Raw genomic sequence first — 25,895 nt, 5'->3', positions numbered from 1 at the left:
CGAATCATTCGATTCGAAGGATTTAATCGTTCGATCGCAGGATTTGCGCTAAATCGTTCGACTTCGATATTCGAAGTCGAACGATTTTAGTTCCTAGTCGAATTCCTAGTTAATTAACCCTCAATATTCGACCCTTAGTAAATCTGCCCCTAAGTGTGCTCTTACTATGGTGCCAAATGTCAATTCTGCTATTATCCTGCGGGTTTGAAGAGAGAATGATCTAGATATATCCACTGGTTTTGGCAATCCTATGGATAAAGTAGTAATTAACACTTATTATCGTTTCTCTCTCTCAGAAAATCTCTCAAAACTCTCTATATATAGGCCTATTATTTTGTCTCATGTGTAGCACTTTCATTCTACCCTGTGCTCTTCCAGAATTCCTTTCAAAAGCATTAATATTATAAAAAATATAAAGCCTCAAAACATATTACTCTAAAATTGCTCATAGCAGTCTCCTAAGCACTCTTGCAATCTACATAATTTTTTTTCTCTAGTTTTCAAGATATCAGATTTAAGGTGCTCATGTATTAATGTTGTAACAACAGCACCACCTGCTGGCAATTTTGGCATAAGGACTAAAACAATTAAGTCTGAGAAACGAAACTATGATGTTGAATGTATTGTTCTGCTTAGAACTGACCAGAGAACATCACATGACTATTCTTACTTTCACTGTGCAAACAGAAAGCAGTTTTGTGGTTGAAATCCCCTTTAATCCTGTATCGGTACAGAATGTTTTACAAAAGACCTTATTAGTACAAAAGACATGGTCTATTCATTAGTAAGCATCGGAGAGGTGTATATGGCTTTTCACAATTATTAACAATTGAAAATACAAAAACCCCACTTCGAAATCTCGATTTAAAGGAGAAGGAAAGCTACCGAAGCAGTTTATTGCCAATATATTAGCCACAATGGAGCAAGATATAACACTATATTTATTCTGCACAATGCTTTACCATACCTGAGTAAACAGCCCTCTCTGTTTGTTTAGGATAGCAGCTGCCATATTAGCGTGTTGTGACATCACTTCCTGCCTGAGTCTCTCCCTGCTCACTCATAGCTCTGGGCTCAGATTACAGCAGGGAGGGGAGAGGGGAGTAAACTGAGCATGCTCAAGCCCTAGCCCTGGAGGTTTATGCTGAAACAGGAAGACTGATACAGAAGCCCATGTGTACACAATAGAAGGAAAGAAACGCAGTGTTTCTTTTGACAGAGGAGCATTACTTTGAAGGTTTACTGCTGCATTTATATAGACCTTTCTGATAAAGCTTACTTAATTTTAGCCTTTCCTTCTCCTTTATTTTATATAAGGCAGGACATCCCCACCTGGGGATATCAGATCACCTGTGTAAGGAAATAAATTACATTGTTAGTGCTTATATCGCCACAGTTAACCATACGATCACCCCTATATCCCTGATTTTACATCCCTGACTGTATATCCTTGCCTGTTTGTATTTGAATGTCTTTACCTTTCATCTGGTAAAAAAGACGCATGCAAAGAAAACTAAAAATACATGGGGGCATACAAGTGTTAGGACTTCAATTCAACTACACTTGATATATCTGTGTTAATTCCACATTTGCAATTAAACTCTGTTTTTTTATACTAATGAATAGTGATGGGCGAATTTGCGCCGTTTAGATTCGCCGAAAAATTTGCGAATTTTGGGCGAAATTCGCAAAATGGCGAAAAATTTGCGAAACAGCGCCGGCATCTCGTTTTTTACGCCGAATTTTCGCGGGAGTTTCGTTAATTTATTCGCTGGCGGCGAATCGCGCAAATTCGCTGTGAATTCGCGCCTGGCGAATAAATTCGCCCATCACTACTAATGAAATTAATCCTATCTCCTATGGCGCCACCATAAGGTTGACTAGGGAGAGCAGAGAGAGATATAGTATGCTTTGTACCATGTGGTAATTCAGCATATGCTTTTAGTAAGCTATTTTTTTTTTCATTCTAAATGTGTAAAGTAAACGCCAGTTGTGATCAGTTGAAGAATACCATTGTTTACATGAAATAAAGGTTGATGAAGATGAACTGTGCCCTTAAAATAGTTATAATCCATCATGTTATTAAGTGCAAACATCATTCTTTCATTCAAAGGTGCCACATTTGTGCACATTCCTTACCCATTAGATGTTTAGGATAAGACATTATTGTCAGTTCAGCTGCACTCAAAATATATATGTTAATATATAGACAGGGTCTTTTATTTTACTTGTCTTATCATGCAGAATGCATAGGCCCTGGTATGTCTGAGTATGGAAAATGTATGTAAGCCTCTGTGCTGCTCTCAAAGGTGAATGGGAACCACTGGGTGACTGATCTACCTGTCCTGCTATGTAGATATCTGAATAATATGCACCAGGAATGAGGCCCTAGGCGTGTTGAAGCATAGTTTGAATAAACTTGTAGCAGGTTATGCATTTATCACATTTATCATGTACATTTGGTGAGAACTGAGGCCAGATTTGGGATTCATCGCTATAACAGCGCACTCCGGGACCTCTTTGAAGAATCGCACGCTTCCAGATTAATGTAATAGAAATAGGAAACTGACTAATAAAATAATTGGAAATTCAGAAGATCCATGGAAATGAATAATGAGTATGAAATTCAGCACACAGTTTAATTTAAATCAAAGACATTATTAATAAACATTTACTGGTACTATATGGGGACAAAATCTTGAAACAATTACTTGAACCTGGTATCCAAGTAGTAGCAAGGAAGGCCCCTGGGAATGAAGTTAGCAGCCAGCATGCTTAATAAAGAAGATCTTAAATGTGGTTACATAGACTTGGAATGTTTAGATGTGGATCCACAAGGTGTGTCACATGTAAGGCAGTCCAAGTATCAAGTACATTTGTATGTAGTGTGACGCAGGAGAGATATTAGGAGTTACATAAATTGTAACACAAAATCTATGACATACTGCTTGAAATGTTATAAACAGTATGTTGGGTGCACCATTAGAAATCTAAAAAATAGAATAAGGGAACATCTCAATATTATTAAGTCTGTTAGTGAAAGTAGCCCAGTGTCGAGACATTTCAAGGAATGTAATGATGGAGACGTGAAAGGGGTATTATTACAAGGCATAGATAGAGTGTCCTTAGGCCCAGAGAGGAGGGGATCTACAATCAAAATTATTAAGAGCAGAAGTGAAATAGATTTACAAGTCACATACTAGACAACCCGAAGGACTAAATTCAGTGTTTGACATTAGTTGTTACTTTTAGATTGCATACACAGTTCTGTTTGAATCGCTACATTGTTTAACTGCTTGTAAGTAACTTTTGTTTTGTTACAGTATCAAATTAGTTACCAGAAGGGAATTATGGCATTTGATTGAATTGTGAACAATGTGTATATATTTATGAGGCATGATATAAAATATATTTTTAACTCATCAATTGATATGAAATCGAATCGCTATTTAAACTGAATGCTTATAATGGATCTGATTAACTTGATTGTTTTTAACCAATTCATTTTGAAAATGCTTTTTAGATAATGAATTTGAATAGTTAATACATTAATTAGCAGGGTGGGTTTAAATAACGTGTGTGCTAATGAGAATTGAGGTCTCTGAGGAAGTGCGTAGCCATGAAACGCATCAGACCTCAGACGTTATCGATTGTAAATCGGATGTTAAATAAAGATTGCTATTTATTACCCATAATATGGAAGCGTACGATTCTTCAAAGAGGTCCCGGAGTGGGCTGCTATAACGATTGATGTGCTGATTATGTTTTTCGGGGCAGCAGCATCCAGGTCATAAAGTTGATGGGGTAAGAGTCATATTATACTGATTGAAATATACTGTACGTCCTGTGTGGGGAGTTGGGGTGGATTATACCAACTCTAGAATCCAAGTGTGGGGTCCAGAGCGGGAGGCACCCGGACCAAAGGGCAAATTTACTCCAAAATTGCGCCAGCGACGGCTTCGCTGACATTGCAACACTTCGCCAGGCTTAGATTCGCCAGGACAACGATAATTCACTAAAATACGAAGGTGCCACCAGGGCACCGAACGCTGGCGAAGTTGCGATAGCGTTACTGCGGCAAGCAAAGCGAAGTTGCGCTAGCATTGCCTAATTTGCATACGGCCGCAGAGCTTTACGGATCAAGTTGGAACTATTTAACACAACAAAATCTGCAGAACAGAAGAAGGAAAATCATAAATAAATGAGAGCAGTGTAATGAGCCTGTCCCAGCAGCCTAGGTCAGTTTGGAAGAGTTATTTTTTGGATTTAACATTGCTGTCGGCTGTCCGATAATTCCAGGAACAGTCCACCCCCCCCCCCCCTCCTTTGTCCCAGGGAATTAAGTGCATTTGCAAATGTCCAAGGTTTTAAAATGTGTTTAACCTTTCCTATACCCAGAAAGCAGTTCTACACATCTGCTCAGACTATGTACATCTACACAGTAAAAAATATAAATGAAAAGGATGATGCTGAGGATAAAGAGAGTGATCTCCCATTTAACAGAATGATTCACAGACACTAAGGCAGCAAAATATTTAGAAAATGTGTTTAACCCATGGCAGCTGCACATTGGATTTGACATTAGTACAATCAGATTTTAAAATATTTTTTTAAAAGGTATTAAGATTATTTCAAAACTCAGCTGTGCTGTGTTGTTTATAGCAGTTATCATAAAATCTACTGAGCTACAATGAAAAAAGGTCAGGGATAGGAATACATGTACATCAGAGCTGTTTGGCATTGCATTTCCATTAGAGGAGGGTTCTGGGTAGTGATGGGTGAATAAATTCAGTGTGGCCTTCCACTTGTTACTGAACTGCGGCTTCCAACCATAGGTTGTAGTTCAGATTTGCTGGGGTGAGTTTGGGCACTCCAGGTTTAGAAGGCTTATCGGCGATGGCAGGAATCTGTAGCAATACAGTGAGAGGGCATTATACCTTTCTGAAGATAGTAGGGAATCCTAAAGATTTCATTTGGTGTCAATTGGTTCAGTTACTTAATCCAATGGCCTTGTCCTGTGTGAGATTTCTCCAGATTCCTTGGACCTATTAATGATATCATGTACTGTAAATGATGAAATTTCCAAATTCTTTGCAATTATATATATATATTGAGGAATGTTATTCTTCAATCATTACAATATTTGCCCCCCATGCAGTGCTTCTCGGTGTAGTGTTCCCCTTCCCACAGCGCCGATTCTAATGAAGACGCCACCTGAGGTGGCTCCTTCAATGCTGCCCCTCCCTTCGCAGGAAAACTAGTGCGGAGAGCGCAACTGCACTCTCTCGCACTAGTAAAAGTGACAGGAGCGGCTTTATGCCGCCCCTGGAAACTTATCTGGCGCTGCCGCATGAGGCGAGCGCCTCAGCTCACCTCATTGGCGGAGCGCACCTGCCTTCCCACCTTTACTTCTGCAGTCATAGCTTCAGGGTCTTTCCTAACCCTACACCGGTGAATTGTCCTTATTTGTTTCATCCTTACTCTTCTAAAATCCTTTCCCATCTGCCTGCAGGCTCCTGTAAATTCTGGGGAAGTCAAACTAGGGATGCACCGAATCCAGGATTCGGTTTGGGATTCGGCCAGGATTCGGCCTTTTTCAGCAGGATTCGGATTCAGCCTAATCCTTCTGCCTGGCTGAACCGCATCCTAATTTGTATATGCAAATTAGGGGTGGGGAGGGAAATCGCGTGACTTTTTGTCACAAAACAAGGAAGTCAAATTTTTTACCCTTTCCCCTTAAGGATTCGGTTCGGTATTTGGCCGAATCTTTCACAAAGGATTCTGGGGTTCGGCCGAATCCAAAATAGTGGATTCGGTGCATCCCTAAGTAACATCCCTAAACAGAATAAACGAGTGCAATTTGCAACCATAACTATAGTTTAGAACTTACTGCCTGGTCAGTGTTAGGTGTAAAGCACAGAGCTTTGTCTGATGCACATTAAAGGATACACTGTCACGAGCTGCATTGGAGCTTTTAGGGATACTGACTCATGGGGAAAAAAATGTTCAAAATGAATCAGTTAATAGTGCTGCTCTAGCAGAATTCTGCACTGAAATCCATTTCTCAAAAGAGCAAACTGATTTTTTTTTATCTATGTGTCCATAGCCTAAGAACAGCACTCCATAGTAAAATCCAGGTCTCACTGTGACACATTGAGTTCCATTGAGTCCATCCTAAAGTGCTGGCTCTTTCTGAAAGCACATGACCTGGCAAAATGACCTGAGATGGTGCCTACACACCAATATCACAGCTAAACAAAAATACACTTGCTGGGTCAGAAATTACATTTTATATTGTACAGTGAATTTGCAGTGTAAACAGTGTAATTTAGAAATAAAAACTACATCATAAAGATCATGACAGAATCCCTTTAATGTATAGCATCTAGCATAGTGCATCTATTAGTTAATGAGGCTCATTGAATCCCCTTATTGTTAAATATGAGTCCTCCAAACTCCTTAATGACTTCAGATGCTTTTTCTGCAAAATCCGTGTGGACATAAATCAAGACAGAAATAAACATATTTAGAAAATAGGGATGCATCGAATCCACTATTTTGGATTCGGCCGAATCCCCGAATCCATCTTGGAAGATTCAGCCGAATACTGAACCGACTCTGAATCCTAATTTATATATGCAAATTAGGGGCGGGAAAGGAAAAAGTGGAAAAAAATTGGTTTCCTTCCTTGTTTTGTAACAAAAAGTCATCTGAGTCATGTGAAATCCCGCCCTCCCCACAATTTACATATGCAAATTCGGATTCGGTTCGGCCAGGCACAAGGATTCGGCTGAACCCTGCTGAAATAGGCCGAATCCCGAACCGAATCCTGGATTCGGTGCATCCCTATTAGAAAATGATAAACACATCTTCATAGGTTGAAACATGACTGCTACCAGTTTATTGCCCCAGGCACACAAGCCAGTGATTCTGCTTTATCTTATTTACCAGAAATCTGCAGCCTATGATGGAATTAATGTAGTTGGCTTCGTTAGGTTTGAATTCAAAGAATGGCTTTATAATAAACTATCCAATATGTCTCAGCTTGTGATGTTGCTGCTTGAGTTTTCTTTCTTATTATCTTACCCAGTGATCCCCAACCCGTAGCTCGTGAGCAACATGTTTCTCTCCTACGCTTTGGATGTTGCTCCCAGTGGCCTCAAGGCAGATGCTTATTTTTGAATTCCTGGTTTTTGGGCAAGTTTTGGTTGCATAGAAAACAGATTTATGGCCAAACATAGCCTACTGTAGGCTCCCAGTCCACATAGGGGTTACCAAATAGCCAATCACAGCCCTTTGTGTCATCTACAGGAACTTTTTCATGCTTGTGTTGCTCCCCAACTCTTTTTGCATTTGAATGTGGCTCACGGGTAAAAAAGGCTGGGGATCCCTGATCTTACCCCACAGCAAAGCAGTAGCTACCTGTATATCCCACTAACCATAGTCAAAGAATGAACATAGTGACACCAGCTGAAGAACGTTGAATGCAGTATGACGCCCATTTTTCACAGCCACAATTTCATAACTGCATTTAACCAGTAAATGATGCCCAGTGTAGGATGTGCCCTATGCAGCTTCTCAGTCTATTGTGCAGCTGGTATGCTATGGTATGCTCAGATGATGGATCTGAGGAACCAAACTAAGGTCAAGGAAACCGAGGTCATGTCAGGCAGCGCAAAATCAGTTCAGGCAGCAAAGAGTCGTAAACAGGAGACAAGCCAGGGTCAGGTCAGGCAACAGAGAATTGAGAGTCAGAACAGGCAGAAGTCAAACCAGGTAATCAAACAGGAACAATAGGGAGCAGGATCTGCAGGAGCAAAGATCACTTAGCAATCTGTCAAGGTCGCTGGCGTCTTTAAATAGGCAAGGAGCATGCGCTGAATTGATGCAGGCGACGAACCAACACACGCCTGTCACGGCATTGGTGCCAAATTGATGCAGGCGAAGAAAAAATATACAACTGCGAAAGTCTTGACACCGATACGTCATGACACCTGAGTCCGCCGCTAGTCACGGGCCTAGGGTGGCAGAATTTTAGGGAGCGGCATGAAGCCCAACCACACTCACATTGGTTCAGAAGCTCTGGGGAATTGCAGGAGATACAATAGTTTTTCAAAGTTCCTGTGCACCAATCCCCGGTACTCTGAACCTGATGCTGAAAATGTGTGCATTTACACAAAGGGACAGGGGTGATGAACGGCAGTGGTCCTAGGGACTTCTGCTATGTAAATCCAGCCCTGTCACCGCTGACATCGAACCAGACATTCACAGGACATCGGATTGTCGCAGGAGAGAATGATCTGACAGGTAAGTGTCTTTACATCTATATTACCCAGGTGCCTCTTTCCTATATCTCCCCACCTTGTACAATATTTCTCCTCATTTCAATGTCAGCTCTGTAGGTTCCCAAACACTTACTTTCTCCTGCCCCCGGTTGTACCTAACAGGATCAACTGGGCACTTATCCTACAACATTATCCTTCTTGATGGGGCCACAGTCACCCTTGCTAACCAACCTAGCTGCCTCTTACATCTGAAAATCAGCTAGTTAAGGTCTGCCCTATCTAGAGCTGGTCTGATCAACCCAGGCTTGGGGAACCACCTGCTTCAAGGGTTTTTTATGTCCACTTGGTGTTAAGGCCAACAATGTAATAAAGGTTATGGGACACAGAACCTCCCCTGCTCTAGAAATGTTCCAGAAGATTCATGAACATGGCAAACCTAAAGAGTTGCTGCCATCTACTGACCAAATTAAACACAACACTTTACTACTAAGTACAAACTATTTCAGAAAATGATGCTCAATGCCAAAGCATGTTTAAAAATATAGGAAGGCCAGTATTTTTTATTTTCACATATGGTGGCGACAATATCCTCAGTGGAAGAATTAGATAATGTCTATGCTAGACTGTGAAAGTTCTGTGACAACAAGGTCATGACATTATCTATTGTTATTAACATCTGAGCAAAACCTGTGCACAGGCCCACGGCTTAATGGATACATCTGCAATAGTGATATAATGCATGGTCTGGCATTCATAAAGAAAATATACCCTACTTAGAAATGAATGTTTGGTTTCCAAATATTTCCCTTAAAGAAACGGTAACAAAAAAAAATGAAAGTGTTTTAAAGGAGTGACAATCTTATGTACTGTTGCCCTGTTACTGTTACTGGTACACCTAGTGTGTTTACTTCATATGCACAACTATAGTTTATATAAACAAGCTGCTGTGTAGCCATGGGGGCAGCCATTCAAGCACAGGATACACAGTTCTCAAGAATCCAATTGTATACTAAAGAGCTTATCTATTATCTGCTGTGTATCCTGTGCCTTTTCTCCTATTTCAACTTTGATTGGCTGCCCAATGGCTACACAGCAGCTTGTGTCAATAATCTATTCTGAAGCAAACACTCTGGTTTTACCAGTGCAGCACAACAGCAAATGACATTTTCATTACTTTAAAACACTTTAATTTTTTGGAGTTACTGTTCCTTTAACTAACCAGTAAAGAATCATTCTGTAGGTCATTGCTGTGATTCCTAACAATTTGTAACAATTGGAAGTTTTGTCAATTCAGGATGCTTCAGACAAGGCACACAAAAAGGCAGAGCTTTCTCTCTCTCTATATATCTTTGTCTGTGTGTAAGTAAGAGCATGTGTGATAATGTGTGCATGTGTATGATTTATGTATGTATGATGTGTGTGCGTTTGTATGATATATGTGTAATATAAGTATACACTGAATCAATGTTTGGTGCACACACTAAGGTAGGTAAGCAGATGAAATAAAGAGTTGTTCTGTAGGCTAGATTTTCACTTTAACATGTTAAAGCCTAAAAATGAATATGGCTGAAAATGCCATATTTATATACTGAACTTGTTGCACCAGCCAAAAGTTTCAGCTTGTCAATAGCAGCAATGATCCAGGACTTCAAACTTGTCACAGGGGGTCACCATCTTGGAAAGTGTCTGCGACTCTCACATGCTCAGTGGGCTCAGCAGAAAATGAGGTTGGTCTGTAATATAAGCTGATGCTACAGGGCTGATTATTAAATTCTGATGCTAGTTGCACTGGTTTCTGTGCTGCCATGTAGTAATTATCTGCATTAATTACTAATCAGCCTTATATTGTGACATTTCTATTCTATGTGTACTGTATATTGTGAGTGGGCCCCTAAGCTCAGTAAGTGACAGCAGCACAGAGCATGTGCAGTGAATCAGCAGAAAAGAAGATGAGGAGCTACTGGGGCATCTTTGGAGACACAGATCTTTACTGCTAAAGGGCTGTGGTTGCCTTGGTCTGGTGCAGAAGCACAAAACACAATATACAACAGTTCTAGCTACTTCTTTCGTTAGGCTTTAGTTCTCGGCTTTAGTTCTCCTTTAATATGAGAATTTCCAGCTTCAGATACATAAAGCAAGTGGTGCCAGATTAAAAAAAACTGTATATCATATTTATTAAAATTGCATTTGTAAAGATCCATGACATTTATTAAAATTCATTCATTTAAGGCCCATGAGGCTTCAAACTGCATTCTAATGGTATAAAGGCACTTTGAATTGTTGTAAGTGAATACTGCAGACAAAATACACTTTTTATGATATACACCATGCAGAATTATCAGTATGCATATGCTTACTTTGTAGAAATTCATGTTACATGGTATTAAAAGGGATGAATAACCCCCTCCCCCCAGAAAATTCCCAAAAAGTGGTTGAAATTACCCCAAACCCACATTAAATCCACGAATCCTCCTGGCTAACTGGATGTCCTGCACATAAATTGTCATACGCTGGGCATGTAAACTGCAGAGGTAAGAGTCTTCAAATAAGAGTACAGGAATGCTTCTGAAGCCTGAGAAATACGTATTTGAGAAATAGAAGGAACAAAATAGGGTGAGAATGAAATGAGGGTGGAAGATATTTGAAAGAAATAGAATACAAATAAAACAATTAAAATGCAGAGGGTCTGAATGGAAGAAACAGTGTAAAGTTATCAAGCAAACAAAGACTAACAGCAAACCGTATAAGATAAAAAAAAACAAGGCATGGTACAGGTATGGAATCGGCTATCTGGAAACCAGTTATCCAGAAGGTTCCAAATTACAGGAAGGGCATCTCTGATAGATATTGTAATCAAATAATTCAATTTTTTTTAAAATGATTTCCTTTTTCTTGTAGTATGTTATAATAGAACAGTTCCTTGTACTTGATCCCAACTAAGATATAATTAAACCTTAATGATGGCAAAACATTCCTATCATGTTTAATGAATGTATACATTTTTAATACTTAAGGTATAGAGATCAAAATTAAGGAAATTCCCTGTATTCAGAAAACCAAGCAGTACCAGTTAAGTACTTGGCAAATTTATGTAGCCAACTTGCCATATACAGAAATTATACATCATCATAAAGCACTGCGTATCTTGTCGGCGATATATAAATAAATGATTTTGATCATAATCGGGAAAGTATTAAAGGCACAGTTTACCCCATTTTTCAACATAGTGCATTTTTAGTGCCCTTATTGTAACAGGAGAATGTGAGAGATCACCCCACATCTTTATGGAGCTAGAAAAAAAATATCACATTTTCTTTGCTTCAGGAATAACTATTACTATCTCCAAAGCTACTTTTTCTTGTGAGACGATAGTGACTCTTGTCATACAGGTCCCAACAAGAAGCCTTAACCAATGATTTCAATCACTCATGCCCAGCATCCTTATAAATGACCTTAACTAGCAGCAGCATCTATCTCAATTTATTTGGTACCCCTTATTTACTCAAGACATCTTTATTTTGACTTTTACCATTTGGCTATGAGATAGAGATTTCACTCTGCTAACCTGAAATGAACTCATATTGCATTATGTGAACATAAATTTAGAAATAAATCAGTGAAAGAGAGTGGGAGGCAATGGAACGTGCTTCTGCAGGCAGTTCTTAAGCCTTCAATTCCCTTACTTCCAGTAAGCTGCAGATGCAGACTCTGAAAGGCCAGTTTTCCATAAAAACACAACAACAACAAAACCTATAATATTGCACAAGCTTTAACCACTTCCCATCCACCACTACTACATCTTTCACAGTTATTGTGATGCTAGTTTTGCCACTGAAGGTTTAGTCCCAGTAGAGACGCATAGGGACTGGATAGGCTGGGGAGGGAGAAAGTTCAAACTAGCCTATCCAATCCCTGCAGGCACCCTAAATCTTGACCTCCATCAATAAAAACGGGTTGGCTGGGCGGCTAATATAAATAAGTGCTAGGCTCCCTGGTCTCAACTCTTGCTTCTGCCGCCTTTCACTTCGGGAGAAGCCCTCGGCTAATTGGATGCCACCAAGTCTTAATAAGAGAGGAGCCAAGCAAAGGGTTTTGGACGAGCAAAGGGGCATGGTCGTTATCAAGGTTTTTTGGACGGAAGGCACAGTTCTAGAATAGACAAATCATAGTCAGACAGGCCGGGTCAGTGCGGGCAGAGTTCAAGCGAGGTCAGACAGGCAAGGATCAATACTGGTAGAATAGTCAGGCAGGCAGGAATCAGGATTAACAGAGTTCAGAATAGTCAGGCAGGCAAGGGTCAATATTGGCAGAGTTCAGAGTAATCAGACAGACAGGGGTCAAAACCAGTAAATAACACACCCAAGATACTTGCAAATAGAAATTAACAATGGGCAATGAGTTTATGTCAGAAGCCCCTTTAAATATTTGAGTTTCGCACCACTTGGCGTGAAGATGTCACGCGGGTGGCACGTAAACCCGGAATTACGCGTGCACCATAGTGAACCCGGCACAGAGGTGAGAGGACTAGGGCTGCGGGCGTCCCCGCCGGGTCCTAGTCCCCACTAAACCACCAGGGTAATCCCTTATGGTAGGCAGCGATCTCAGGTCATTTTGCCTGGTCATGTGCTTTTCAGAAAGAGCCTATGGAACAGCTTTCAGCAATTGTTTCTCCTACTCACTGTAACTGAAGGAGTCAAAAGAGACATAGATTCTTACTATTGAGTGCTGTTCTTATATCTACCAGGGAGCTGTTATCTGGTTAACTTCCCATTGTTCTGCTGATGGGCTGTTGGTGGGGGGTGGGGGTGATATCACTCCAACTTGCAGTGCAGCAGTAAAGAGTAACTGAAGTTTATCAGAGCACAAGTCACATGACTGGGGGCAGCTGGGAAACTGACAATATGTCTAGCCCCATGTCAGATTTCAAAATTAAATATAAAAAAATCTGTTTGCTCTTTTGAAAAACTACTAGACAGCAGTAGAAATCTACCCTTTAAGAGTAGAAGTATGAAGAACCTTAACAATATTAACTTCATTCAAATTATCAAGGCAAACTTGTTTAGCAGAAATCCACCTCAAATAATTCCCCAGGTTTAGAATGCTTAAAAATAAATATATAGGAAGGCCGTTATTTTTTCCCAGAAGAGGCGGCAACCCTAGCTATGATTTGGAGCTAACAAATGTATTATGAAAAGGAGACAAACAACACACACTGCTAGCGAAAATGAAGAGAAAGTTTATATGCGAATAACTTCAATTAAATCTTCCACTGGTCAACTAATCTATAATCCAGACCAATAAGGACAATTATTTTATGACTTTTACCATAAACTTTGTAATCTGAACCTACACCTACCCACACACACAGGGCCAGAACCAGCCCTTCTTACTAAATTTCTTACTGAAGCAAATCTACAAAAAATTTCAGAATCTGATCTCCAGGCTCTTAATCCATCTATAACCTTAGAAGAAATAACAGCCACACTCAAAACAATGCTTAATGGTAAAACCCCATGGCCTCATGGGCTCACTTACAAATACTATAAAACTTATTTGCATATACATTCACCCTACCTTACTGATATTTTCAATGATTTCCTTCAGGGTACACCCAGTAACGTTACTAGAGGGGGGTGGGCCCTGGCGCGGGACGCGCAGCCGGGCCCCCCGCCCCCCTCCGTACACCCTGAACCAGGCCAGAACTGCCCGGAATTCATGCCGCGCGAGCTGCCGGGGGGCTCTGAGGGGATGCAGGCCCTGGCCCAATTGCACCCCCTGCTCCCCCGGTAGTTATGCCACTGGGTACACCTACTTCTTACTTGTCTCTAATTCCAAAAGGAAATACACAACACTATGCACCAATTATAGGCCTATTACCTTATTAAAATTCCAATTGGAAACTCCACGAAGATTTGGGCTAACCATCTGTCCCTCTTGCGTCCACAGTTAATTCATAGAGACCAAGTGGGTTTTATCCATGGTCTGCAATCTGGGGACAACACCAGTAATTGACTTTTTAGAAATTGCTCATAGACATAATCAACCTATGGTTCTCCTAAGCCTGGATGCTGAAAAAGTGTTGGAAGTTGGTCCTATCTATTCACTCTTCCACAACACTTAAATTTATCCAGCTCCGGGGGTTTATCGGCCTAGGGCGCCCAGTTGGCTTGGCCCGGCACTGCTGAGTAAAAATACTGCTTGTATTTGCATTTTTTGCCTAAAATAGTTTTTTTCTGTCCCTACACACATCTGATGTGGAACAGATTGGTTTTTTTCTGCTAGTTTAGTGTATTTTCCTGGCAGATCAAACACACACTGAACCATAAGCCCAAAGAATAAGAGCAGAAAGGGGAATTTAAAGAGCTCATATTATAAATAAAAATATATATTTGAGCTAATTTTCCCCATTTAAAAATAAGCATATCTGCAATAGGAATCATTAATTATGTTACCAGTTTGTAACAGCGTTCAAAAACTCTGCTAGTCCCACCAATCTGGCACTGAGTACATTGCACTGTAGGACAAGAACCAATCAGCAGCTAGGTTAACCTGATAGGGTCTTTGCTTGTGCTATTGCAGGGTGTCCTCCTCCTACTGTGCTTCTGTCAGGGACCACTAGGACACATCTATCCCTTATTTGAAATGCTGGCATGGATCTATGGGAACCCTTCATCAAAAATAGTGATTATTAGCCCAGAGTGTATTTATTAATCACAGTAGTCTGAGTAGAGTTTAGAATCTAAGGTCTATATCACAGATTTTAAGATTATTTTCATCAAACTCCAGTAAACCTGCCGGTAAGTTTTTGTGGTTTGTGAGGAAGCCGGAGTGCCAGATACAGGGACAATTTACGAACTCGTTGCTGAGGCTCGACCCCCAATGCTGCAAGGCACAAAGACTAAACACTGAGCCAATGTAGACTGGAACTACTGCTTGTTACTTTTTTAAATACAATTAATAATAACATTAATTTAGGAAAAACCCTTGTACTGGTTATATTTAATTGAAGGAAAAAATGACAACATGTAACATTTAGAAATGACAATAAGGAAAAATATGCAAGTCTGGGGAAAGTTTTTCTTTATTGCTCCAAGCAGGTTTGGCATGAAAATTTTAATTTGTCTGCAAGAATCGAGTTCATGTATGTATTCAAGAGTTCTTGAATAAACAGTGATTCGTTTCAATCTAAAAAATCTGAATTCAATCCATAAAGAACAAACTGAGGAAGAGTTGAAGTAGTCCTAATGAGCGCATGAAGACTTTGTATGTGATTGTTTTATTAAACGTCTATTTTAACTAAAATTTGTGCTTCTGTGTATTTTCCCAGTTAAAAGTTGGTTATTGTATATTTGTTACTGAACTCATATCCTCATTTTATTTCAGGATGGATTCCAGACCATTTTGTTTGTTAAAATGTTGGTAATCATATGTCTATAATTTGTGTGAAGTGAACAGATACTGTATAAATTTCCCATGCTAAGCAGCTGTTTAGTATTCAGATTAAAACATTTTTTTACCCAACTCCATAGAATCCACTGCAGTCTACAGCATGTGTATTTTACGTGTTCAATGATTTCTATGATCAATTTGAAATGTATTTCTGTAGCATGCATTAGCCTTTTATCTTTTATAAATCATTTCAACTTTACAGGTGGTGTCAATGTTTTATCCACACCCCCAGTAAATATAACCACTTATCTTAGACCCCCAGGCAGGTTCTCCTATTCACTAAAAAGTGCTCTAGCTGAGGTACAATACATTGAGCACCATGCTGACGACTCTCCCTGTGATCCTTGTCCTGAATAACCTCCTGCTAGGGTTGCCACCTTTTAAAAAAAAATTCTACCGGCCAGTGGTGGGGGCGGGAACATAATGGGTGGGCTGGGATGTAAAAGGGGCGTGTCTTGACATGGAAGGGGTGGAGCTACACCATGCGATGGCCAGAAGGCAGATTGAGGAGACATCCTGGCAGAGTAAAGTTACGTTTCGAGCGGATTGGGGCTTTCGTTAAAGGAGAAGTAAACCCCTTATTACTTATCCCTCTGTGCAGATTCACAGCATTAGAGATCACGGGCGCCATCTTCTTCATCTTCAGTCTTCATCAGGTTTTCTTCTGGCGCTTCAGCAATTTTCGTGACTTTCAGTGCAGTTAACAAAAACCTGGAGCTGCTCCAACTGCGCATGCCCAATACGGAACTTGCTTCCCGCTGAAGACCGAAGAGAAGAAGATGGCTGCCGTGAACTCTGATGCTACAAAAAATTCAGCCATAGAATTTAACGCGTTTTGCAAATGTTTCAGCAGCAGAATTTTTCTACGAATTGAAATGGGACAGATTCGCTCATCACTACTTTTAAGCTGATCAATAGTGGAAAATTCTAAATTAAATAGCGTGTTATGCTCACCCTGGTTCCACCCCGGGACTCACGCTCTTGGGTTTGCAGAAGCTTCAAAAGGATTTGTGGGTAATATAAGGGAAAGGCACTCACCAGATAAAATGAGCGGCTCGGGTGCGTTGCCCCCAACCGTAGCTGAAAGTGAGGTGCAAGTAGAAGAGAAGTCGGCAAGCACTCCGCTCATAAATTAAAAATGATGAACTTTATATCAACATGTTAAAAACATCTAGCATCCTGGTGCTTTTGGCATCCTATGACGACGTATCGTGGATATGAAATGCGTCGGATGCTTGATGTTTTTAACAACCTGAAATAAAGTTCACCGTTTTTTATTTACGAGTGGACACGGAGTGCTTGCCGACTTTCTCTTCTACTTTTAAGCTGACCCAAGGTCTAAGTTATGTAATTATATTCACTGGAGGGTGCTTAACACATTGATACCCCCATTCAGTTCAAATTAACTTGACCTATACCATGATTCAATTATTTCTAGCATGTTTCATCAGTTTCCATTATGTGAACAGATTCTTCTACCAACTCCAGTCGTGTGATGGTTTCTCCCAGTACAGGGGTTGTCCCACGAGCATAACGATAAGAAGCCAATCTGAACAACAAGGGAAGTGGTCATTAAATGCGTGAATATGTACATATTGTATAAATAACACCAGATCAAATAATACATAGCTAGACACTTAAGTTTATATAACACTAACATATGTACTAAAAATGATGCACCTAAGCACAAATAGCTATAACATATACAGCGGGCATGTGCCTACATCAACAGATAAGCATCCATCAGTATTTATATATTTATAATTTGTATATTAAGTATGTACTACAGGGACACCAAACTTGTCTGCTTATATGGCTGTTTTATATACAAAAAAAACAAAAAAAAAAATATATATATATATATATATATATATATATATATATATATATATATATATATAAAAAATGTCTCCCTTTAAGTTGGCCCAAAATGATTGTTTAGAAAAGCTAAAAAATTTCCAAATTCAAACCGAAACAGAACTAATTATTCTAGTCAATGATACAAGTGTAGTATTTTTGCCTTGCATAACCAGGTACCCAGATGTGGGCACTTACCTCTTTCCCCGGGTTTCAGTGATTGTGTGGCCTCTTAGGACACGGGCCTCTTCTTTGGTAATTATACATAGATCCACTCCACTCCCCGAACCCAGGTCACACATAATTCCTGCAGTGATAGCCTCAGTGACAAGACGCTTCCCATCTTCCAGCTGTAAAGTCAGACCACGAGAATAAGAGATGGCACATATAAATCATATTTTTTACAAGTGATTTAGAGCTTTAGAGGGATATGGTGAAAGGGGACTGAATAGGGATCAAAGAGGAAATAATGGAGAGTAGGAAATTGCAGAGAGATGACTTGTAATGTTACGTCAAGTAGTGACTACAAGATGTACCTATATGTATTTTTAGGTCCCATCCTGGTCCCAGTAAATGCATGGGAAGGAGTTCCAATGTCAGTCTGAGCTATAGGGGCAGATTCACTAAAGGACGAAGTGGCTAATGCTAGCGATCGATTCACCAGCATTACCATCCGTAGGCGTCAATTCCCTAGCGAAAGAGACCGTCGCTAGTGTTCATTCGCACTCTATGACTTTTCGCTCTGGCAAAAGGTCGTTACTCCACAAATTCAGTAAAGAGTTGATTTTACTCAACCATACCTCTTTCGCCAGATTTGACTTTGCAACCACAAACCAAGCGAAGTGCTTAAAATAAGCTAGATCGTCCTCAATGCATTAAAGTTCAAAAAACACTGGCGACTTTTCCTTTTTTTAAGCGGGATTGCCTGCAAAAGTCCTAACTTGAACTTTTTTTTGGGTAACCGGTTTTCTCCACACATTTTATAAAATATGGAACATTCATTTTACAGTGGGCTCATGTATTATATTAACTCACTTGTCTTTGGACATTTGTAAGAAAAAGTGGTAACTTCAAGCATTTGCAAAAACATTTATAATAAGGGGACCCCATGGCCTGAATAGGGGCAACAGGGTCTTGACGGGGCCTTAGGAGGGCAGCTATCCCCGCCCCTCCCCCTTTTTTCTGTTACAGGTGTGCTGATTGGCTGGTGGGTCCCGGGCGAAGGGGCAGAGGAAGGAACAGCGATAATACTTACCATTCGGCGCCGGGACGTGGAGGAAGAAGGACGCAGCATCCCACCCTCCCTCCCTGTAATTTGTGTGTTAGTCGCAGTTGCGGAGGGTACCTTTGCAAGGACCCCCAGGGGAAGTTAAAAGGGGGTATTTTCATAGTGACTGGAAGTAGCCTGGTAGGCCTGGGTCCTCATAGTATGGTATGCAGCCCGGTTTAGGGTTAGGAGAATGGAACAGGAACCTACTGTATGTTGGCAGTTTGGGTATAGACACCCCATTCCCTCTTCCCCGGGTGGGGGAATAATATGTTAAAGGTTAAAAAGTTTGTTATACAAACGGTTGTTAAAAGGTTTAAATGTTATACATGACTATTATTTTATTATTGTGTTAAAATAAACAACTGCGGCCATCTCTTTCCAAACCAGTGGTGTGTATGTATTATTTGGGGTAGGTGAATGGTGGTGTGGGGGGAGGTAGAGGGATAGGTGCGGAATCGACGCTGCACCCATCAAGACCACCATACAACTTTAAATTTCCCACCCTATGCAAATTGGCTTAAGCGCAAGATCACTAGTGAATTTTCGCTAGACATAACCGAACGCTAGCGCATATTGGCTATGAAATGCTCGCACTGCCTAAGTAATGATAGCGAAAAGTCACCAGCATTCAGTGCCCAGGAGGAAACTTCACATACTCATGAATTAGCATAGTCGTAGCGCATTTGACGAAGTGGTGCGAGGTGTGCGAAGCTGACGCTGGCGAAAAATTCTCCTATTAGTGAATCTACCCCATAGTGTTTGGTATTTATTTTCATTATAGTATTTTACACATGAGGAATATCATGTATGCATACAAGACATTTTAATGTAAATATTGTTGTTCAGTTTGCCATCTCAGGAAGCAATATAATGAAGCAATAGTTGTCCCACTATAATTGTTTCAGATCTGTAGTGAAGTGGTAAAGCCCAAAGTGTTTGAGGGGAATACAGTGCACAGTCTTTTAATATAAAGAAATAAGTTCATTGGGCTTGCCTTGCCCTTTAAAATACTGAAATGGGTGAAATTTCTTGTCTTTGTCTATATGAATTTTGTGGTCACAGCCTTGTATCCCCACCTACTGGTTTAAAATTGTTTAGTGTTGAGCCCAACTTTCCCTTTTAACTACTGTTACTGTCACACGTAGAAACCAATCATGAATTACTACACCAGGGCCAACTTTGTAACTTGAATGAGGTCAAGGCTTTTACAGTGCAAAATAATAATACAGTACCTCCATATTAGGTTTGAAACGGTCCTCTAAAACAGCTATAGCTGCATCAGATCCGGATCCTTAAAATATTACAAAAAGAATATTAAAAAAGTGACTGAACAGTGTAAGGCAGACAAGCTGTTCCATTATTTTGCGCAAACCAAGATACAGCAGATTTATTTTTTCTTTACGTTTTTCATTTATGATGCTGGCTACTTCAAGCCCATTGAATGAATTAAAACATTTATTAAATTAGCCATTGCTGTCTCATACAGCCACAGGCATGCACAAAGCTGAGCAGCACCAGCCTATATGGTAGTAATGTTTTTCTGTGGACAATGTTATTATGAGGGAAATGAACTTGTACGGCTGTCGTTGACTCTCATTGGCTGGGACTAGTATCCACATGTTGACATCGATGCTATAGGAAAGATATGGATAAATGTGAATTTTACCTCCTGCTTTTCACTAATTGTGAGTAGAATGGGCATAATGCAGCAGATTTAAATGAAAAGAAAAAATAATTAAAAAAGAGGCTTATATACAGTATAAAAGTGTGATCAAGACAATAAATAATGTAAAGCTTCTCTTTTCCATAATTTCATATGGGAAGGCTCCAAATCACCTTATTTCTAAAGTGTTCAAGCCAGAATAACATTGTGTATTAAGAGGTAATCAGACAAATTATAATGCAAGTTTTAAAATTACACAGTGTTATTATGCGTTGGAGGTGTTTTGTATCATATTACTATATTTACATGATATAAATCTACAGATATCAATTGTATTTCTGCATTTTATAAAATGAACCCTATAGTGTTATATTCTCACCAAGTGCAGTGAATGGAACTGTATCAGTTGATCCATGCGGGAATATACTGTAGAGATGGGGACCTTTGATATCCACTCCCCCTACTATAATAGATGCCCCGATGTGACCATGGTATCTGAGTGTACAGAGAAAAAAGAGTCAAAGCAACACATTTAGCAGGTAGTATTTATTGGTCTACCATGTGAAGACACGCATCTGAGGGCCCATTTACAAAGGGCAACCACAGGAGGCTACTACATAATTATCTATGTTATATTAAAGGGGATAGAACTGTGCAGTACATGTCAAGAACATGGAGCACTATCAGACAGCTTGTTCCTATGCCTGTTACATGTGCTCAATGACATTCATGGTGGCCCACGTGCTAGGAGCCCAAAGAGTTGTGCCTCACAGTAAACAATGCAAAGTAAAGGTCGCCATAAACATAAGAAAGATCGTTCGTTTCTGGAGCTGAATCAACAGATATACCGGTAGAAACAATAGAATTCTACCTATATCTAACGATTCAGCACTTACAATGGCCGATGTTTTGGGTGCCTTCAAAGGCACCCAAACAAAATTTTCCGTCCAGTCTGATCTATGAGCCGACCAATATTCAACTCTTCTGCCGATATCAGTCAGCTCTTTTCCCACCATACACGCACCGAATATCATACGAAAATTTGTTTCGTGCGATATTATCCTCTATGGCCACCTTAAGTTTGGGCAAAGTGCAAAACACTGGAAGCTTTCTAGCCATTCTTTGTACTTTGCCCCATTTTATTGGTATGACATAGCTCACTGGCTGAGTCTGACTGTTGCCCCTTTATTGGAGGAAATGATTTACTAACATAGATGCTAAATTGCACTAGTGAAGTTACCAGTAGCAACTAATCAGCCACTAGTTTTGATCTAAGAGTAGTGATGCACCGAATCCACTATTTTGGATTTGGCCGAACCCCCAAATCCTTCTAGAAAGAATCCTAATTTGCATATTTAAATTAGGGGTGGGAAAGAGAAAACACTTTTTACTTCCTTGTTTTGTGACAAAAAGTCATGCAATTTCCCTCTCCGCCCCTAATTTGCATATGCAAATTAAGATTCGGATTCTGTTCAGCCGGGCAGAAGGATTCGGCCGAATCCGAATCCTGCTGAAAAACTCAGAATCCTGGCCGAATCCAGAACCTAATCCTGGATTCGGTGCATCCCTAGCTACAAGCTATAAAAGCAAGTGAAGATCTGATTAGTTACTATGGGTTACTGCACCTACGTCAGTAATGAGCCCTAGAATCTGTGTCAGCTTATATTTCTCTCATAGTGATGGGCAAATAAATTCGCCAGGCACAAATTCACTCTGAATGTCCACGTTTCACTGCAAGAAAATTTTGCGAAACTGCTGCGAAAATTCACCAGTGAAAAATCCTACGCGTCAAAAAAAAATTGGTTGCACGTCAAAATTGACACACGCATGAACATTGTCGTGTGTCAAAATTATTCTGATGGCCATTGACTTTAATGTACAGTATTTGTACAAAAAAATCGCATGTTTAAAAATTGAGGCTTGCGTCAGAAGTATTTTGACGCCCATTGACTTCAATGCATTTCACAAATTTTTCTGCCGTTTCTGCCGAATTTTTCGGCGAAGCACAGATTTGTCCATCACTATTCTCTCAGCCTACAGCCTAAACAAATGGAGTGAGTATATAAATATATACTTTTTACTTTGATATTATTTAATTCAGCAATTTAGTCAAACAATAAATGGATTAATAATTACAGGCATTGGGAAGTTACTGTCTGCTTTCCAACTCACAAGGGCTTATTTATCACATGGGGCTAAATAGACAAAAAAAAAGTTCTTCCCATGCAAAGGGGCTGCACACTTTCTAATTGCTTCATACAGTTGCTGAGGCCAGGGAAAGTGCCTGAAATTATGTTCTAAATTCTTCAAGATTTTTCTGTTACACCTTTTAGACTCATTTCAATTACTTTCCATGTTTTATATTTTACTGTTTTTCCAGAACTGAAGTTTAAAGTGTAATGTTCCTGTGTCCAGTGAACTTTCTAAAAAGCTGCTGTGTTGCAAAAAAATCAAACAATTCAGTAGCCACAAAAATATAAGACAGACTGAAAATTGTCCTTCAGTGACATTTTGTACATTGCATTATTAAAGAAATTGACACCAGAAATTAAACCTTTTTTTACATCTATCATAATATTGTCTTTACATGATATTTATAATTTTGCCATAAAAGTATTTGCAGATTCTTTTACATTAACCATCTGATCCCCCATGTTTCTCTATGGGGGGGGGCTGCCATATTTTAGCTACATCAGTTTGTTAGCATTAGAAACTCTAACTGACATGTTGAGATTGGACAGTCAGGTTGGCAAAACAGTCAGGTTTAGGAACTTACAAAAGCAGCTTTATCAGTGAAAAACGATTTTTAGTGTCAGTATAACTTTAAAAGTTACATTTAGGGGCACATTTACTAATGGTCGAATATCGAAGTCGAAGGATTTACCGCAATTAGTTTGATCGAGCGATTAAATCCTTCGAATCACACGATTCGAAGGATTTTAATCCATCGATCAAACGATTTTCCTTGATCAGAAATTGCCTAGAAAGCCTATGGGGACCTTCCCCATAGGCTAACATTGGTGCTCGCTAGGTTTTAGGTAGCGAAGTAGGTGGTCGAAGTTTTTTTTAAAGAGACAAGATTTCGACTATCGAATGGTCGAATAGTCGAACGATTTTTATTTCGAATCGAGTTTGATTCGAAGTCGAAGTCGTAGTCGAAGGTCGAAGTAGCCAATTCGATGGTCGAAGTAGCCAACAAAATACTTTGAAATTCGAAGTATTTTTTATTCTAATCCTTCACTCGAGCTAAGTAAATGTGCCCCTTAATGTGAAGTCCTCCTTTGCTTTCTGCTATAGCTTTTACTGTTCCCTTTTATTATATTTACCTGTACAGCATCTGTTTCAGCATTCTATTAGCAGTGCAGACTCGCGGCTGTCTTCCAGTGCTCATTGCATGAATATGGAGGTTTGAGGACAGGAGCTGAGTCACATTTTCTGCATCAGCAGCCACTCCTGCTCCACAGCAGCTGAGTATATATACAAAGGGATTGTTGGTGTATGTATGTACATTTTTATAATTCTATGCTGTGCCACTGAGAGGTAATCATTGGATGGTTTCGTTTAATTAACACAAAAATACTACTGATAAATTGTCCATCATTTCCATTTAACATATTTTGTCTAAGGCAGTATTCCCCAACCAGTAGCTCGTGAGCAACATGTTGCTCACCAACCCCTTGGCTGTTGCTCCCAGTGGCCCAGTGGCATTGGCTGTTGCTCACAGTTTCCAATGCATGTTGACAATCCACATGGGGGTATCAAATGGCCAATCACAGCACTTATTTGGCACCCCAAGAACATTTTTCATGCTTGTGTTGCTCCCCAACTCCTTTTACTTCTGAATGTTGCTCATGGGTTCAAAAGGTTGGGGATCCCTGCTCTAAAGCTGGCCATAGATGCAAAGATCTGATCGTACGAATCGAGGATTCGGAACGTGTGTGGAGAGTCCTGACATTTTTCGTCAGGCGGAGATCGGCCGTTTGGTCGATCGGACAGGTTAGAAAATTTCTGTCGGCTGCCGATAATATCTCTGCGTTTATTGCCGATCGTACGATTTTCAGTGGGAGACTGTCACTAGCTTTGGTTGGACATAGATATCGTACGATTGCTGTCAGGGGCAGAACATTGCTGATCTGTTCTTTAACTAATCTGACTGGTAAGACTTTGATCTGAATGGTTAGTGGCGGGTCGGGAGATGGGAAAGTCCGATCGTACGATGATTCGTACGATCGGATCTTTGCATCTATGGCCAACTTAAAGGCTGAGATTAGGGTTGCAATCTTATTACTGGTGTAATTGTGTTACTAGAGAGTTTACTCTCAATAAAAGTAGAGTGATATCAGGACACAAATAGGTAGTCTATTGACTTTTGTAAGAGGGCTAATTGTCCACCACCATCTGCCCAATTTTCGTCAGTTTTGAAAATCTTGTGGCATGTGCATGAGCCTCAGTTCGTTTCCAAAAGGTCTCCACAGGCTCTTATTATAATCCAGTTTCACCCATGGGTGAATAAAATAGATAAAAATCTACTAATTTGGCAGCCTCACCAAATAAGCATATACTCTGGTGTATGACTAGCTTTAGATGCAGATGCTCTGCATTTCTTAAGCTCCCCATTGACGCAAAGATTTTTCTTGCCGAACGACCGATTTTACCGAAGTCCGACCAATCCGTAGAAATTATCATGCAGCTGTGGGATTCAAACGATTGTACAGTTTACGATTTTTCGGCAGACATCTGTCAGGAAATTGATCGGCCAGGTTAAACCTTTGTTTTCCTGGCAAATTGGTCTTTTTAGTTGATGGACAATTCGTACGATCGTTCCGAGATAATCGCGGTCTCACGATGACGATCGGATCTTATAAAAATCTCAACATCTATGGCCAGCTTAATTCACAAATATATAAAGCAGGGCTCACTATAAGAAGGATTGGTTATAGAAAGATAGATGTGTAGAGATTGGTTCATAAAGACAAAGAATAAAAGAAGATGAATATGGATAATGAACTACATAGTAATTGCAAAATGTGGATGTGTTATAGATTTATTGAGACTAATATGTGTATGAGAAATACCAAATAAATGAATAGGATGATAATCAGCTAAATCGACAAGCAGGATAATGTTAGTTAGATTGATCGATTCATGGCCAAGTACTGTAATAGTGGGATAGCGAGATGACAGTAAATGTATCATATTAGAGAAGAAAATGATAGCAGATTTTAAAAGCTGGATGAATACTCACTATATATTGTCAGTAATGTAATGAATCTTGGCAACCAGGACATACAGTACGGTATATCATGTATGAGCTATTATCATGTGTGCCTGATTGCTGTAAGGGCCCAGCCTTTTGAAAGTCACTAAATAA

General features: G+C 39.9%; 1 protein-coding gene across 1 annotated transcript; it reads right to left on the bottom strand.

Moving 5' to 3' along the window:
- Nucleotides 1-17,030: 17,030 nt before the first annotated feature.
- psmb7.2.S (proteasome subunit beta 7 S homeolog) lies at nucleotides 17,031-25,813 on the bottom strand (the record flags this gene model as incomplete). The annotated part of the gene is made up of 6 exons (XM_018233843.2): nucleotides 17,031-17,283; nucleotides 17,790-17,941; nucleotides 20,094-20,152; nucleotides 20,904-21,019; nucleotides 23,851-23,991; nucleotides 25,770-25,813. Coding segments are annotated over 6 exons (627 nt in total), but the record flags the coding sequence as incomplete, so codon positions are not given.
- Nucleotides 25,814-25,895: the final 82 nt, after the last annotated feature.

The sequence above is a fragment of the Xenopus laevis genome, chromosome 8S, assembly GCF_017654675.1.
Source record: "Xenopus laevis strain J_2021 chromosome 8S, Xenopus_laevis_v10.1, whole genome shotgun sequence".
NCBI classification, from domain to species: Eukaryota; Metazoa; Chordata; class Amphibia; order Anura; family Pipidae; genus Xenopus; species Xenopus laevis.
This window is presented reverse-complemented; position numbering and strand designations above follow the sequence as displayed.